Source organism: Rhinatrema bivittatum, chromosome 13 (genome assembly GCF_901001135.1).
Source record: "Rhinatrema bivittatum chromosome 13, aRhiBiv1.1, whole genome shotgun sequence".
In the NCBI taxonomy this organism is placed as follows: Eukaryota; Metazoa; Chordata; class Amphibia; order Gymnophiona; family Rhinatrematidae; genus Rhinatrema; species Rhinatrema bivittatum.
This window is the reverse complement of record NC_042627.1, coordinates 10,083,886-10,101,481: the sequence shown is the minus strand read 5'-3', so window position 1 is coordinate 10,101,481 and position 17,596 is coordinate 10,083,886. Positions and strand designations below refer to the sequence as shown.

Here is a 17,596-nt window from a genome sequence, read left to right as displayed (position 1 = left end):
CCCCAGTTCATCCAGATCTCCCCCAACCAATATCTGACAACAGACCTGGCTGATATCAATTGCGCAAGATAAGTAGCAGGTAAAAAATTGCACAAATAAGTTACACATGTACTGCCTAAGTCTCTTCTAAAATAGCAAGTTACATGTGTAATCTTGGTCCCGCCTTGGAGAGCTCCTAGACAGCCCACCCCCCTTCTTTTCTGCACCTGTAAATGCGTGCACAAACGCAAAAATACACACACGTTTGATGTTTATAAAATAGCGTATACACGAGTACAGGCTACTTTCACGCATATATGCCAATTATTACACGGGTAATTCTTGGCCTACTCACCTTTGTGGACATATGGCTTAGGGAAAAATACTGGAAGTCTGATTAAGATTAATATCTAACACTATCTTAGGTAGGAACTTAAATGTGTGCATAAAGCCACTCTAGGCACACAAACTTCATGTACAGCAGATAAGTCATTAGGCTTGCAGCTCACTGAATCTACGTGCCAAAGTGATTACCACAAAAAAAAAAAAATAAAATAAAATAAAGACCTTCCAGGTCAGGTACCTCAGATTACATAATGGTTCAAAAGGAGCATTCATCAGCTGGGCCAGGCTGCTGGCATTAACCTTTAAAAAGGAGATAATGCAGTTTTTAGACTGTTTGACGGGGGAAAGCAGACAGTCAACGCAGAAGTGCATGGTGCGGAATAATGCATCTTTGAAGGATATTAACAGAACCAGGAACGTAGGCGCATCCCGGTGGAGAGGTTGCAATAAATGCTAAAGTGGCCCCGGTACCTTTAATAGAAGAGTAGACAAGAGCAGAAAGATTCCAAATTACCCCTGTCGACTGATGAGCAGGTTAATACAAACAAAAAACATACTTTGAAATGTCTGCATACAAATGTTAGAAGTGTAAAACGAGTTAGAATGTACAGCAGTGAATGAAGAGGAAAATACAATTGGCATCTCGGAGACCTGGTGGAAGGAGAATAACCAATGAGACAGCGTGATACCAGGGAACAAGTTATATGGAAATGATACGATGGATCAATTGGTGGAGGCGTGGCACTATATATTAATGAGGGCATTGAATCAAACAGGAGAAAGGTTCTGCAGGAAACAAAACCCAATGTTGAATCTTTATGGATACAAATTCCAGGTGAAAAGGGGAATAAAAACAGCAGCGGGTGTGTATTACCATCCATTTGATCAGAACTAACAGACAGACAAATGAAATGCTAAAAGAAATTAGGGAAGCTAACAAAATCAGCAGCACAGTAATGATGGGTGATTTCAATTACTCCAGTACCGACGGGGTGAAAGTCACATTAGGCCATGCTAGAGTGATACAGCTCCTGGACCAGAGATTCCCAACCATTCAGCTTCAAAAAGGTTCATAGCCCCCCCCCCACACACACACCAGAGACACCAGAATCATTCATAATGTACATAACTGAGCTAAACTGAATACACAGGGAAGGCAGTCTCCAAAGCTATTTAAAAATTGTCCTTGTAATTGAAAGTTGAGGCCAGTCCACCTTCCAATCTAGCTGTAATGAGGAAAAGGAAGCAAGTTCAAAAAAATCCAGATTGGTTGAAGCTGAGGAATGCATCTGAAGAAAGGATTGCAAGCCTCAAAAAAACCCCAAAAAAGTCCACCCAAGAAAAGGCAGGAGAATCCAGGCCAAACCCAAAAGGAACTGGAGTGGGACCCACTAAGCTGCCATCTCCCGCGGAGGAACCAGTCAAGGAAGTCCCAAGGTCTGGTGTACCTCCAAACAAATCCGTAGTCTCATCAGGCTGGGAAGATCCAGGCTTAATGAAATCAGAGGAAGACAATTCTCCCTGAGCCTCTAAGCAGTGCTGACACATTAGAGATCACTGGACCACAGCCCTCAGTCTGAGGAGCCCGAATATGATGGGCAACACAGAGAGAAAGATGCTTCAAATCTTGTTCACCGGTGCCATCAATGCATAGCCGACGGAGAACGTGCACCCAGCCGGCTCGCGCTGAAAAATTTAAAGTGCACAAAAATTGGGTGTTCTAAGAATAAGTGCCGCAAAAAACACACGTTTAAACTGTGCGCCAAAATTAGTATATCTATTTTATGAGTATATCTATTTTATGAGTAGGGATTATGACAATATAATGTATTTTTATTCTTTCTATTTCTTATCTATACTTTTTTAAATTTGATGTTTTATTTTATTTTATTTTTTTTATTTTTGTTTTTTTTTCTTTGGTTAATGGCTCTATATAATCGAAATCTGTAAACCGTCTTGATCAAACTAGTTTGAAAAGACGGTATAGAAATATTTTTAAATAAATAAATAAATAAAATTACCGGAAAAATGTTTGCACAAAGGTTACGCCCAAAACTGAGTGCACAATGCGTGTGCAGAACCAGATGTACAGCACTCACAGACTTCCCTGTAGAGGGAAGTCGAACATGCACAAAAGCACGTGAAAACGCCACCGCTGCCTACCACATGGCACGCAGGAAAAAGCTTAACTGCAGGGACCAGACCATCTGGGCCGCTCGACCCACCAGGCTGCCCAGTTCCCCTAACCCCAATGGGAGAGGGAATGAATGTTGCAATGGTGCACCAAGCACGGAGACTGGAGGAAGTCTTGCAAAACTCCCTACAATGTCTCTGCCTTTATTATATTCTCTCCTTTTTTTTGGGGGGGGGGGGGGGGGGGAATCTTACCTTGAGTTCAGCCCTTACTGGCTGAGTACAGAGACAGTCTCCGGCTGTGTGTGTGTGGGGGGGAGGGCATGTGCTGTCACCGCTGCACTTGGCCTCCTGCGCCTTTAAGCTGTACAATCAGTTAAGTCCACAGCAGAAAAAAACCAGCTACCAGACCAAGGCACACATCTGAGGGACCACGGAAATCACCTCAGGAATACTCAGCTGGGGGAGGGACCATCTGGTATCACCACAGGAGAGTGGGTAATTTTTTTTTATTCTTTCACAATCTGAAGCAATCCCCACAGGGAGATGCACATCCATCATCTGCTGGAGATGGAGAATACAGAGAGGCTGGTGTCACTGCAGGAAGTGTATATATATATACTGTGACGTCAGCTTGCTCTGTCTCCATCTGCTGGCAGAGGAGCATAAGCCACTGGCCCTGAGTCCATCTGTCTACACGCTAGGAAAACCTCTGTGTAGCTGTATGGTGTGACTGCACCTAGAGTACTCTGTGCAATTCAAGTCACCGAATCTAAAAAAAAGATTTAGCAGAACTAGAAAAGGTACAGAGAATGGTGACCAAAATGATAAAGTGGACAGAATGACTCCCTTAACAGGACAGGCTAAAGTTTTTAGGGCTCTTCTGCTTCGAGAAGAGATGGCTGAGGGAAGACATGATAAAGATCTATAAATCATGAGTGAAGTGGAACGGGTAGGTGTGAATCAGTAGTTTATTCTTTAAAAAACAACTCCCCTATGAGGAAAGACTAAAGAGGTTAGGACTTTTCAGCTTGGAGAAGAGACGACTGAGGGAGGATATGATAGAGGTGTTTAAAATCATGAGAGGTCTGGAACGGGTAGATGTGAATCGGTTATTTACTCTTTCGGATAGTAGAAAGACTAGGGGGCACTCCATGAAGTTAGCATGGGGCACATTTAAAACTAATCGGAGAAAGTTCTTTTTTACTCAACGCACAATTAAACTCTGGAATTTGTTGCCAGAGAATGTGGTTAGTGCAGTTAGTGTAGCTGTGTTTAAAAAAGGATTGGATAAGTTCTTGGAGGAGAAGTCCATTACCTGCTATTAAGTTCACTTAGAGAATAGCCACTGCCATTAGCAATGGTTACATGGGATAGACTTAGTTTTTGGGTACTTGCCAGGTTCTTATGGCCTGGATTGGCCACTGTTGGAAACAGGATGCTGGGCTTGATGGACCCTTGGTCTGACCCAGTATGGCATGTTCTTATGTTCTTATGTTTTAATATTAAGCTATTTCATTTACTTTTACAGGAGAAGGCAAAACCTAGAGAAGCTATATTTGGTGTACTATTTATTAATTTATATTCTGCCTTTCAGGCACTTCAAATTACAATTATTATACTGTACTCTAAGTATTTCCCTGCTCCCAGAGAGTTTACAGTCTAAGGACCTGATTTACTAAGGTTTTTCACCTATTCTGTGTCTATGGGAAAAATGATTAGTAAATGAAGCCCTAAGTTTGTACCTGAGGCAAAGCAGGGCAAATGTGACTTGCCCAAAGTTGCAAGGAGCATCAGCGGGATTTGAATCCTGGCTTCCCTAGTTCACATTTGTTAAATAAATAAGATCAAAAAGGGATTCATATTGAAAGGCACACGGAATATGACAAGTTTAGGGAACATTGATGAACAGAAATACCTGCTATAAAAGTGTTTTTTGAAATAATTTGTTTACATTGTAACAGGATTAAGTGGATAAGTTTACATTGTAATTAGGGATTGTTGCAATATTTATGTGTTTGATGTTAGTGTGAAACAGTGATGTATTGTTAATTTTAAAACATTGTGTGTTACATGATGTTTAGATGAATGAATGAGTGTGTGAATGTTTGGACATATAGGGTATGTTTTATGTGTTTTAAATAATATAAGGAATAAAATTTGAAATATTTAAAATGTAAATACGGGTATATTATTTGTAAATTCCCTAGTTCACAACCTGATGCTCTAAATATTTGGCTGCTACTCTATGCTACAGTTTAAGCCCCAAAACTAGTAGTCCTCTACTGGTTCACAGGAACTCCAGACAATAATGTGGCAAACGCTTTTATCTATGTTACTAGTAGCAAAGTAGTTAGATCTTAAGTACAAAGTTGTGGTCATCAAAAAAACACAACTGCCTCATGAGTCTGTTTTGAAAAAAGCAAAGCATTCCAAAAAGCATGCTAGTTCCCCTCTAGGTGAGGATGCTAAGCTACTGGACACCATGGCAAGAAAAATTTTCCTAGTAGCTATTTTAACATCTAGGATAGCTACCCCACATAAGAACATACAGTGCCTTTTAAAGCTTTTCACAACCTTTTTCATTTTTTACATTCTGCTCTCAAAAAAAAATACAAATCAAAATGCATTAAAGTAGGAGTCTTTCTCTAATCTATACACCTTACTGAACACATTCATCATGAAAGAAGTATTATATATATATATTCTAAAAGTAATTGAGAGTGAGAAAACAAAGTCTTGATTGCATACGTTTTCTCATCCTTTGACTCAGTACTTATTGGAAGCCCCTGTTACAGCAATATCAGCCATTGTCAATTAGGTTAACTTTGCACAAAGCTGTTTTTGGCTCATTCTTCTTGGTAGAAAGTTTTGTTTTTGAGAACAATTAAAAACAAAAAAAAAAGGGCTACTAAAAGGTGGCTACTAAAATGATCAGTAGTCCTTCATTCTAAAGCATATGGGGACAGAATTAAAGATCTACACATGTGCATCCTAGAGGAAAGGTTGGATAAGGGAAATAGACATTTAAATAGCTCCAAGGTATCAATGCAAAGGAGGTGGGTCTCTTTCAGTGGAAATGAATCTCTGGACTGAGAGATCATGGGATAAGGATGAAAGGGGATATACTTGGGGGTAATCTAAGGAAATATTTCTTTACAGAAAGGGTGACCGTTGCATGGAATGGCCTTTCACTGGGGGCGGTGGAGACAAGACCAATATCTGAATTCAAGAAAGCATGGGATAAGCACAGGGGATCTCTGAGGGATTGGTAGGGATTATAGAGCTGAGTAGTTGGTATGGATGGGCAGACTAGGTAAGCCATATGGTCTTTTCCTGCCATTGTGTTTGTGGGTTGCAACACTGGTCTCTCACTGTAAACTCGTATTTTCTCACTGTACATACAAGGTTTTGAAAACTCATCCTAAATTTCTACCAACATCAATTGCTCAGTTTTTTACCTTAAATCAATCCATTGTGTTACCAAAGTTTTTCCAAAACCACACGCCCATAAGAGTGAACAAACTTTTCGTGCATTGGATTACAGAAGAGCTTTATTCTACTTGGAGATAAGTTGTCAGGAAGTCTTCATGACTATTCATCTCCTTTACCTATTCAAACAAGGTTTTTCAGTTATAAAAAGAATTCTTTCCACGTGGATTTCTGATTGCATGTCTTATTGTTAAACTCAGTCAGGATAACAACTTCAAAGTAATGTGAAAGCCCATCAGGTCGGAGCAGTGGCAGCTTCTTTAGCCCATCTTTGCTGAGCTTCCATAGAAAATATTTGCAAAGCTGCCACCTGGCCTTCTGTCCATTCTTTCACTGCTCATAACTGCCTAGGAAATCCTTCATGTTAAGACAGCAGTTTTAGCCAAGCAGTTCTCAAAAGCTTTTTGAATTCCTTTAAATTTCCCTCCAATTTCTATCAACATATGGATTGCATGATTTATTTATTTATTTATTTATTTATTTTTGGTTTTTATATACCGGAAGTTCCTGTGTACAATATATATCACTCCGGTTCACATTTAACAGAGATAACTATCGCCGAGGAGGCGGTTTACATGGAACATATCGAATATAATGAACGGATAATCTATAATAAAGTACAATCTATTATGTTTTCACTAATTATGATTTCACTAATGATAAAGAACATAACTGTTTTCATGCATCCCTCAGCTTGAGAGTCCCCGTGTGGGTGGCTGACTTCTGTCCTGCTAGGCCGTGAAGAAAGCAAATTTGCTTACCTGTAACAGGTGTTCTCCATAGACAGCAGGATAAACCAGCCAAGAATCCTGCCCTGCCATCTCCCCCCCCCTTAGAATGGAAGGTTAGATTGTTAGCCTGAGGAAGACTGCGTACGCTCAGGTTTTCTGAGCTGTGAGAGAGCTTTTTCATCAAGGCAGTCAGATGACTTCACCCTCATATGGCTGAATTGTCTTGCTGTTTATGGAGAACACCCGTTACAGGTAAGCAAACTGATGTTTTTATAAATATCTGGCTGATTTCTCTCTCCAGTTCCTGCTATAATTCCTTCTGTGTCCCTGTAATGCCTGCATTGGGTTCTGATTAAGGGTCAGCAGAGCAGCATCCTGATTTGATTTCATTGCTGCACTGGGAAGTGGCACTTCATTTTCCTTTAAACAGAAAATGGGGTGTAAAGAAACAAAAATAATGTCAGAGAAAAATGTAGCAGCTTTTGTATATCCTTATCAGAACAGGAAAAGTCTTGAATATGTACATAGCTTAGATTTGCCCCACCTTCCAGCAATTGTCTTCAGTCACAACAAATATCATAGACACTAACATGAAGTGTATAGTTCCATTAAAACATAGCCCCATTGAGACAAATACCAAGTGCAGACTGTGTACTCTGTGCTGCGCGGTTTCATTAAAGATCCTAGCTGTCAAAATGTTTTGCAAAGCTTGACAAGTTTTATCTTTCTTTTTCTTAAATGACTTTATTGTAATTCTCTCATTTCTCCTCCCTTATGGCTCAGCACTGCTAGATATGTTGCTCTGCTTTTTGGTACAAGGTATAGATTTTTTTTTTTCCTCTTTTTGTCTCCTCTGGTAGACTTGTCAAATATGTCAGATGATGCTTCCAAACAAGTGCAGCTACAATGCCCACCAGAGAATCCACGCGCACAAATCCCCCTACTGCTGTCCGGAATGTGGGACTGTGTGCCGTTCTGCATATTTCCAAACACATGTCAAGGAGAACTGCCTCCACTATACACGCAAAGTGGGATTCAGGTCCGTGCTAAAGATGCCCTTTTAATTCTAGCCTTAGAACAACAAAGAGCTTATAGTTTAGATTGTCATTTCTGAAGCAGCAGTTTAGTGTAGCCGAGCAGAGTTCCAATAACTGCTCAGCTATAAAATGTTATGTTATGCATTCTTTAGAGAAATATTTTGCTTTGAAATTACCTATATAACTTTTGGACTCTTTCACTTGCTCCTGACTGAACCCCACCGAATCCTATCAAAAATAGTTGGACTGATTTTAAGAATGTTTGTTTGGTGACAGTATTAATTTGTTCCTTTTGTTATTCTTGGAATACTTATTATTTATTTTTCCTCACCAAATCAAAGACTTAAGTGCACCTTCTCTCTCTTCACAGATGCATCCATTGTGGAGTTGTTTGCGTGTCTTTAGGAATGTTGAAAATTCATCTTCAGGACAAGCATTGCGAAGTCTTCCACAAGTGTTCTTTTTGTCCAATGGCCTTCAAGTCGGCAGAAAGCACCTCGTCCCACATCACGGCTCAGCACCCATCGGCATCACACCAGACAGCTCAGTAAGTTCTTGGTGACATTCTAACGAGTGAGAAACACAGCTCAAGAAATGCTCTGCAGAACTGTAGACAGTACCTCGCAAGGTCTCCCTTAGTAAGTGCTGCCTGGGCTCACGAGATTTCTGCCTGGGATTGTAGAACGCCATTCACAAGGTCTCTCTCTCAGTAGATGCGGTGTGGGATTGTAGAGGGCATGTCACAAAGAACCTAATTTATCAAAAATGTCTTTTTGTTAGGGCAATTTTCAAAGCAGTTTACCCGGGTAAATTGGCCTATCTGAAAAGTGTCCTGCTGAGCTCTTCTAACAGTTCATGTAGGCTTCCACGAGAGGTGTACTTTTAATTGGATTGTGGGAAGGTGTCCCTGGAGGGCATGTATAGATTGGGGGAGGAAAGCCAATTGCATGCAATTAATTTTCAAAGGTACACATGTTGTTTTCCCCCACCGTGAGCACTCACACAAATAGCAGCTGCAAAGCACTCTGGTACTTTTAGTGTATGCACTTTATGCCAATTTTCAAAGGGAAATTTAGCAATTGCACAAACTATTCCAAACTGCCCTGTATGAGGGTAGTTTTCAGCAGCTCACCTATGGCTAAAATCTACGGGTACGGTTTGCTTTGAAGACTGCTGGGTTGTACCGGTACAAGCTTGAATCTATACACAGGAAATTACACCTGCTACTGAGCAGGTACAGCACCCACACTTTCAAAAACTGACAGAAGTGCTTCCCACCCCCCACCAGTTCCACTCCTTGGAACGCCTACCACGTGTGGTGGGGGGGAAAGTACATACATAATGAATTTGGTGCCTACTTTTCTCCACACAATCCCTGGGATGAGTTTCAAAAGCCAATTTACACACACAAACCAGAGTGTATACTCCATATATCCTTTAGAAAATTTCCCTTCTCTGCTTGTGGGGAACCCTTTGAATAAATGAGACCTGGTGAGGGTAGTTTTCAGACAAGCCCACTTAGAATAAAATCTGTGGGTGCATTTTACCCATAGACTTTAGCTCAAACTTTGAAAATTCGTGGCTGTGCGCAGAATCCCTATGTGTGTGGATATAATTGCAATCTTTAAAAAAAATCAGAACTTCACTTCCCAGAATGCCTAGTTAGTATACGCATCAAAGTACGCACGAAATTGTGTTCCGTGTGTACTTTTACACAAATCCACCAGGACTGTTTTCAAAGAGCCACTTGCGCACTTAAAACCAGATTTTATTTGCGCAAGTGCCTTTGAGAACTGCCCCATAGTTTCTCAAAGAGTGATGTTTATGATTTCAGACTGAGTTTTATGCAACATTTATTTTTATTTATACTTTCTTATATTCTGCCAATTCCAATGTGATTGTTCAAAACGGATTACAGGAAACATTCCTAAAAACACAAAACGGTTTAAAAACTTAAAACATTGTCAGTATGTCTTTAGATTATAACTGAAAACTGAGAAAAGAAAACAGACCACTATGTTTGACTTAGATAATTTGTGTAGATCTGTTTGTGACCAATGGGGGTTTCTAAACTCCTGTTGTGAAGCCAATATCTATTCTGTCTTATTGTTTTCATTTTTAATATTGATAACTTCATTATCACTGCTGGAGCACCTGTGACTGACTGTAGATAAAACACCACCTGCTGAAAAATATTCTAAGGCTTTTTCAGAGATCTTGCCAAATAAGCACAAACCAATCAAAATGCCTCCCTTCTGGTTTCATATATTTAAAAAAAAATATATCCTATAAAGTTGTAGTAGTCCTCTGATGCTGAAACCTGTAACATTAAAGCATAATTGATTTCCTCTCATCTGCGTATGAAATACAAATTGTATTTTTTTCTGAGAATTGCAGATAAAACTCATTTTAGATTCAGCAATATTGTTCAAAAGAGGGAAACCAAATTACGGGAAATGAATTGGAAAAAATATTGTATTACTTGCAAGAGAGCTGTACCATGTGATGCTGGTGAAAAGGTTTATGTGTTAATAAATTTTATAGTAATGAAAACAGGACCATGGCCATCCATAGTGGTCATTTGGTCCAAGAACCAGAAAAACTTTGTATGTTACAAAAATTGCCAAACAGCTGTTAGTGATACAATATAATCACAACAATGGTACTTTGTACAATCCTTTCTTGTTTGAATGAGTAGGACACTGATAGTACGTACATTTATACTTTGGATTTTCAGGAGAAGCCATATATAAGAGAATAAGGTATATGCCAAGTTATGTTGTGCATAACACAGTTAAGACTTACATTCCACGATTTATTCTACTGGCAAGATAGGAATTGTGGAGCAGCAGCAGGAGTTCTCCAGATCAGTCTGGGTTGCAGTAACTTGGCAGTATGGCCTCCAGTGACCTCTAAAGTGCTTTAGGACGGCCCCCTTCTTACATACTTTTCAGAAGAGCTGGTAAAAGAACATAAGAACTGCCATACAGAGTCAGGCTCAGTATCCAATTTGTTTTAAATGTGCTTGTGACGGAATGGCCTTACTACCCTTCCTTAACCTGTGTGGGACTTTGGGCAGTACTCTGCTGGGCAGGAAGAGTCCTGTGGGTTAGACCTAGCAGGGGAGGTTGAGGCAGAGCACAGCTGGAATCAGAAAACTAGGTCCAGGTCTCCAGGTGATGATTCAGATGAAATGAAACAAATCACGGTAAACCTGGAAGATGTAATAGGGCAAACTGACAGTCTCCCCACTATCCTCCTCAATAAACACTGAAGCAAAGAATTCATTTAATTTTTCTACTATGGCTTTGTCTTTTCTAAGTTCTTTTTTTTACTCCTCAATAATCTAATGCTGCTAACTGACTCCCTCATAAGCTTACCAATTTGAATGTATTTGAAAACATTTTGAGTTTTTGCTTCTATGGCAAGCTTTTTTTCAAATTCTTCTTTTGCTAGCCTTAATCAATGTTTTGCATCTAACTTGCCAGTGCTTATGCTTTTTCCTATTTTCTTCATTTGGATCTTATTTCCATTTTTTGAAAGAAATTCTTTTCATTATAATAGCCTCTTTCACCTCACCGACAGTCATTTGGTCTTCCTTGTATCTTTTTTTTAATGCGTGGAATACATCTGGTCTGGGCTTCCAAGATGGTATTTTTACACTGTCCATATCTGATGTAAATCTTAATCTTTGTAGCTGCATCTTTTAATTTTTTTCTATTTTCTTCATTTATCATAGACTCCTTTCGATAGTTAAAAGCTAGAGCAGTAGTTTTCCTTAATGTCATCCCTCATGATATTAAATCAGATTTGATCATGTTACAAGGGATATCTCTAAGAACACAGCAGTTTCTGTTAGTTTCTAGCAATTTCTGGGAGGAAGATGCGTTGATTCTGGCATATTGATCTGTTTTGATTTTCTAATGGATGTTCTCTAGATGGTCTGTGTAACAGTTTCAAATCAGTGCCAAAGTCCCTTGCCAAAACCTAATCATCCTTATGAGTTCTCCTTCTCTTCTGCCATTGTTTGCTTCATGTTCCTGAGCATACTCTCTTAAAAGCCAGTTTGCAAAGACTTTAGGTGCCTAACTTTAGGAGTTAGGCTCTTAAAGAGGGCCAATTGAAAATTTACTAGGACTGAGTACCTAAATTTAGGATCCAAATTTCAGTAGGCTCCTAAATTTAGGGAACATTAAAAGTGGGTGCTACAGGGGTGAAATTAAGGTGAGGGGTAAAAGTTAGGTGCTTAACATTGATGTCCGTCACTAGGCACCTAATGTAGGAGTCTAAATCTAGGCAAATGAATAGTAGGCCTTCTTTATGATCCTAAATTTAGTTGAATTTTCAATTGAAAATTTAGGATTCTAAGTTTAACTGAAAATAGGATCCTAACTTAGGTGCCCAAATGTAGGCACTGAGCTGATTTTAAATATCTGTCCATTAATGTCAGGTTCAATACATAGTTCCACATATACCCGCTATACCTCTACAGTATCACACCTGCTCATATCCCTCATCTACAGTAAATGAGCATGGTTACCTTGACTTTTTCCACTTGTCATGGTTAATGACATTAGAAAACATAGAATGTCTTTAGAGAAATGTCTATATAAAGTGATTAAATGTTTTTAAATCTGAGCTTCTGCCCATAAATATAATCCAAATCAGATGTAAATATTCTAGAAATGTTTACCTATTCCTTTTAAGATGGATAGTAGTGCAATTATACTAGGAGTAGTGTTATTTCAACATCTGTTTGTTATACTCCCTTAACTATAATCCAATACTTTGTCAAATCTAGAAGAATGTTTCTAGGTAGAAAGATCTGCAGGTCTTTTGGCTAGAAAAGATTCATGAAATTTGTATGGTGTGGCTTCCCAAAATATTGTCATTTATAATGCTTCTGGCTTCCCACCTATTTTAAATATTGTCAAAACATATTTAGGGGTAGATTTTCAAAGGGTTACGCGTGTAACCCCCGAAAACCTACCCCAAACTCCCCCTATGCGTGCCGAGCCTATCTTGCATAGGCTGCTAGCGTGCACAAAACCCCGGACGGGCGTGTTAGGAGCGGGTCGCGGCCGGTGCGTCATCGGGGGCTTTCCAGGAGCGTGGCTGCGGCCTCCGGACCAGCACCCGGACCGGACCATGGCGCGCCGGTGGCCGGTCCGGCGCATGCAGGTTACGTCTGCCTCGGGTAGGCATAACTTGTGGGGGGTGGGGGTAGAAGGAAAGTTCCCTCTGAGGCCGCTACGATTTCGGAGCGACCTCGGAGGGAATGGAGGCCGGCTGTGTGGCTCGGCGCGCGCCAGCTGCCGATTTTGGGCAGCCTTGAGCGCGGCGACCCCGGATTTTAACAGATACGCGCGTCTATGCGCATACCTATTGAAATCCGGCGTACTTTTGTTTGCGCGTGCGCTTTTTTTTATAAAAACTACTCCTAAAAGACTTCATTTCAAGGGAGAAATGAAGCATTTTTTTTTTGTTTAATCTTTCTGAAATAGAAAAATAATAGCAGGTTCTATTCTGGTTTCTCATGTGCTGTAAATGCTGCAGTAATTGAGTGACATAAACTTCCTTCTGAGGTACTGTTTTTGTAATGATACTCTGGCGGGCAGGTTTTCTTTCTCTCTTCTTTCCAGCCCTGCCCTGGAATCCTGTCAGAGCCTGTGCCCTCAGGATATGCAGGTATCCAAAACAAATAGTGGCAACTGTGCACTCAATATGCAAACATTTATGTAGTTAGTTTGCTCTTATTTAGCACAGTAGCAATATGTGTAATACAATAGCACAATTAATAAAACTATTTCATTTACTAGAGTGAACCAAAATATTTTTTTACAGAGCAAAGAAAACTAAAGGCAAACTCTTAATCCATTCATTCTCCATTTTTTATTCAGAGTAAAAAATATTCATAGTGATTACGTGCGTAAACCCTAAATTTAATTTTTTTTTTTTTTTTTGCAAGATAAATGCCATTCTCAGTGTCTCTGTTCACCTTAAAATTCTTACTACATTTTATTATTTAGTAATGTGAGGTATGCCTGGCATTCTATTATTTATAGAACTGAAACTGTTTGATTTTGGCTCGCCACTTTGCTTTGAGTAGTTGTCAAGGCAGGGTAGTTTTTAAAGCTATTTCTGCAGGTGAACCATTGCTCTGCTTGCAGAAATGAACTTTTGTAAAATTGCCTGCCTTATATCAGGTCGATACAGAAAAGCGCGCGGGAGAGCCGGCGAGCGTCCAGGCCACTCTCCTGGGCACACGATTCAGAAAAACAAAAAACGCAAATGGGGGCCCGCGCCTCCTTTTTGACAGAAGCGGAGACTGTCAGCGGGTTTGACAGCCGACGCTCAATTTTACCGGCGTCTGTTCTCAAACCCGCTGACAGCCACGGGTTGGGAAAACGGACGCCGGCATAATTGAGCATCAGTCTTCCAACTTTCGGGGGGTACGCGTGTATCGTACGCGCGTACCCCTTTGAAAATCTACCCCTCTGGGCGTAGGCCTCAACGAAAAGAAACTAGAAGACCTTTTTATAGACAGAGGAGGTACTACCCTCCTACATCTAGAACCAGGTCTTGTAGAACACAGCAAAGACCGCAACCCAGACATCCTAGGGCGACTAGGCCTCAACCAATGCCACAGATAGGGCCTGCTGCTGGCTTTTGAGGCCATTTCCAGAGAACACAGCTACCTCTCTAATCCTCAGCCAGAACTTCCGGTAGGAGGCCGAGTATCCTGGTTTTACAACAATTGGATTCCAATAGCAACGGACCAATGGGGACTTATATAGAAACATAGAAATGACGGCAGAAGAAGACCAAACGGCCCATCCAGTCTGCCCAGCAAGCTTCACACACTTTTTTTTTCTCATACTTATCTGTTTCTCTTAGCTCTTTGGTTCTATTTCCCTTCCACCCCCACCATTGATGTAGAGAGCAGTGATGGAGCTGCATCCAAGTGAAATATCAAGCTTGATTAGTTAGGGGTAGTAACCGCCGCAATAAGCAAGCTACACCCATGCTTATTTGTTTTACCCAGACTGTTATTCAGCCCTTATTGGTTGTTTTTCTTCTCCCCTGCCGTTTATTTATTTATTTATTTAAGTTTTTTATACACCAACATTCAAGACGATAGTCCCATCATGCAGGTTCACAAGAAACAGGGGTGCAATTAAAATAAACTTTACAATTTGAACAATAGTGCAGAAAAGCAGTTACATGTAACAGGGAATCAATAACTTGGAGTAAGAAGGAAAATGAAGATCAGGTAATTATATATATATATAATAACATTATAAGGGGTGGCTATTAATGCTATTACTAGCGAAGTATGTTGATTGAAGGGAGTTAAGTAATGTTGGAGTTAGGAAAGGCCTGCGTGAACAGCCACGTCTTGAGTCTTTTCTTGAATGTTGAGATGCTGGGTTCCATTCTAAGATCCGGGGGAATGGAGTTCCATAAAGTTGGACCAGCTGTGGAGAAGGCCCGATCTCTAAGCGTGATGTGTCTGGTAGTTTTGGCTGGAGGTACTTGAAGTGATCCTTTGTAAGCATCTCTTGTCGGTCTTGTTGAGTAGTGTAATCGGAGGGGGATATGGAGATCGATTGGGGCTAATTGATGGATGTTTTTGAAAATGGTGAGAATGGCCTTGTAGATTATTCTGAAGTGGATAGGCAGCCAGTGGAGGCGTTGAAGCAGAGAGCTATGCTGGATATGCGTGAAGTATCAGTTTTCTTCTCCCCTGCCGTTGAAGCAGAGAGCTATGCTGGATATACATTGAAAGTGAAGTATCAGGCTTATTTGGTTTGGGGTAGTAACCGCCGTAACAAGCCAGCTACTCCCCGCTTTGTGAGTGCAAATCCTTTTTTCCCACATTTCCTCTTGCTGTTGAAGCTTAGAGCGATGTTGGAGTCACAGTAGCCATGTGTATGTTTATTGAATAAGGGTATTATCTCCAGGCAGTAGCTGTCATTCTGGCGAGCCACCCACTCTTCATTGACAGCCTCTTGACTTTATGGATCCACAGTGTTTATCCCACGCCCCTTTGAAGTCCTTCACAGTTCTGGTCTTCACTACTTCCTCCGGAAGGGCATTCCAGGCATCTACCACCCTCTCTGTGAAGAAATACTTCCTGACATTGGTTCTAATCTTCCTCCCTGGAGCTTCAAATCGTGATCCCTGGTTCTGCTGATTTTTTTTTCCTACGGAAAAGGTTTGTCGTTGTCTTTGCATCATTAAAACCTTTCAAGTATCTGAAAGTCTGTATCATATCACCTCTGCTCCTCCTTTCCTCCAGGGTGTACATATTTAGATTCTTCAGTCTCTCCTCATAAGTCATTTGATGAAGACCTTCCACCTTTTTGGTCGCCCTTCTCTGGACCGCCTCCATCTTGTAGGCGGTCCAGAGAAGGGCCGCCTACAAGATGGAGGCGGTCCAGAGAAGGACTTGAATAGTATCTCGAGGTTACCAACTCAATTTCCTCTCAATTCCAACAGATTTTCCTCCAAAACCTTTCTCTCTCAGCGAAAATCACATACTCCAATTGCAAGTAGAATTATCCACCCTTCTGAAAGCCAGGGCTGTGGAACCAGTGCCTCGGACTCAGCAGGGCAGAGGATTCTATTCCCAGTATTTCCTCATTCCAAAGAAAACCGGAGGCCTACGTCCCATCCTAGACCTCAGAAATCTCAACAAATTTCTAAAGAAAGAAAGTTCAGAATGGTTTCTCTAGGCACCATGCTTCCACTTCTTCAAACAGGAGATTGGCTTTGTTCTCTGGATCTTCAAGACGCTTATGCTCACATTCCAATATTCCCCCCTCATCGCAAGTATCTGCGCTTCATGGTGAATCATCAACATTTCCAATACAGAGTACTGCCATTCAGACTTGTCTCTACTCCCAGAGTATTCACCAAATGTCTGGCAGTAATAGCAGCACACTTGTACAAGGAAAGTGTCCATGTCTTTCCCTACTTAAGCGACTGGCTCATCAGAAGTCAATCTCGACAAGGAGCGCTGACTTCTCTCAGTCGAACAATTACTCTACTTCACTCCATGGGTTTTCTCATCAATTATCAAAAATACCATCTTACTCCATCTCACCTGCTTCAATTCATCGGAGCAAAATTGAACACCATCCTCTCAAAGGCCTTTCTACCAGAGGATCAAGCAGAAACACTTTCCTTACTGGCAAACTCAATTCACTCAAAGAAACAAGCAACAGCTCATCAGTTTCTAACCTTAGTAGGCCACATGGCCTCCACAGTTCATGTCACTCCTATGGCACGACTCGCCATGAGAGTAACCCAATGGACTTTAAGATCACAATGGATCTAGGCCATTCAACCACTGCATTCACCAATTCAAGCAATCCACCAGCTACGTTCCTCTCTTCTTTGGTGGGTGAACAAGGACAATTTACGCAAGGGCCTACCCTTCCAACAACCAGTCCCACAGATAACATTAACTATAGATGCATCCACCTTGGGTTGGGGAGCTCACATAGACACTCTCCAAACCCAAGGTACTTGGACAAAACTCGAAGCAACATTTCAAATCAATTTTCTGGAACTTCGAGCTATACGTTATGCTCTGCATGCGTTCAAAGACTGCCTCATCCAAACGGACAACACAGTTGCCATGTGGTACATCAACAAACAGGGAGGTACGGGCTCGTATCTCCTTTGTCAAGAAGCTGCACAGATTTGGGGCTGGACCCTGAACCACTCAATGTTCCTCAGGGCCACTTATCTGGCAGGCATTCACAGTGTAGTGGCGGATCGACTCAGTCGTCAGTTCCAACCACACGAGTGGCCCCTGGATACCTCAGTAGTGACCAGAATATTTCAGCGTTGAGGGCAACCAACAATAGA

At 41.0% G+C, this 17,596-nt stretch overlaps 1 protein-coding gene across 6 annotated transcripts in view; it reads left to right on the top strand.

Annotated features, from left to right (window-relative positions):
• LOC115074782 (signal peptidase complex catalytic subunit SEC11A) overlaps nucleotides 1-17,596 on the top strand; it is a 189,323-nt gene that overhangs the window by 63,712 nt on the left and 108,015 nt on the right. For all 6 annotated transcript variants that reach the window (XM_029574595.1, XM_029574592.1, XM_029574596.1 and 3 more), the window contains 2 exons: nucleotides 7,541-7,719; nucleotides 8,088-8,264. In XM_029574595.1, the coding sequence (XP_029430455.1) occupies nucleotides 7,541-7,719; nucleotides 8,088-8,264 (356 nt within the window). The remainder of the gene's footprint in view (nucleotides 1-7,540; nucleotides 7,720-8,087; nucleotides 8,265-17,596) is intronic.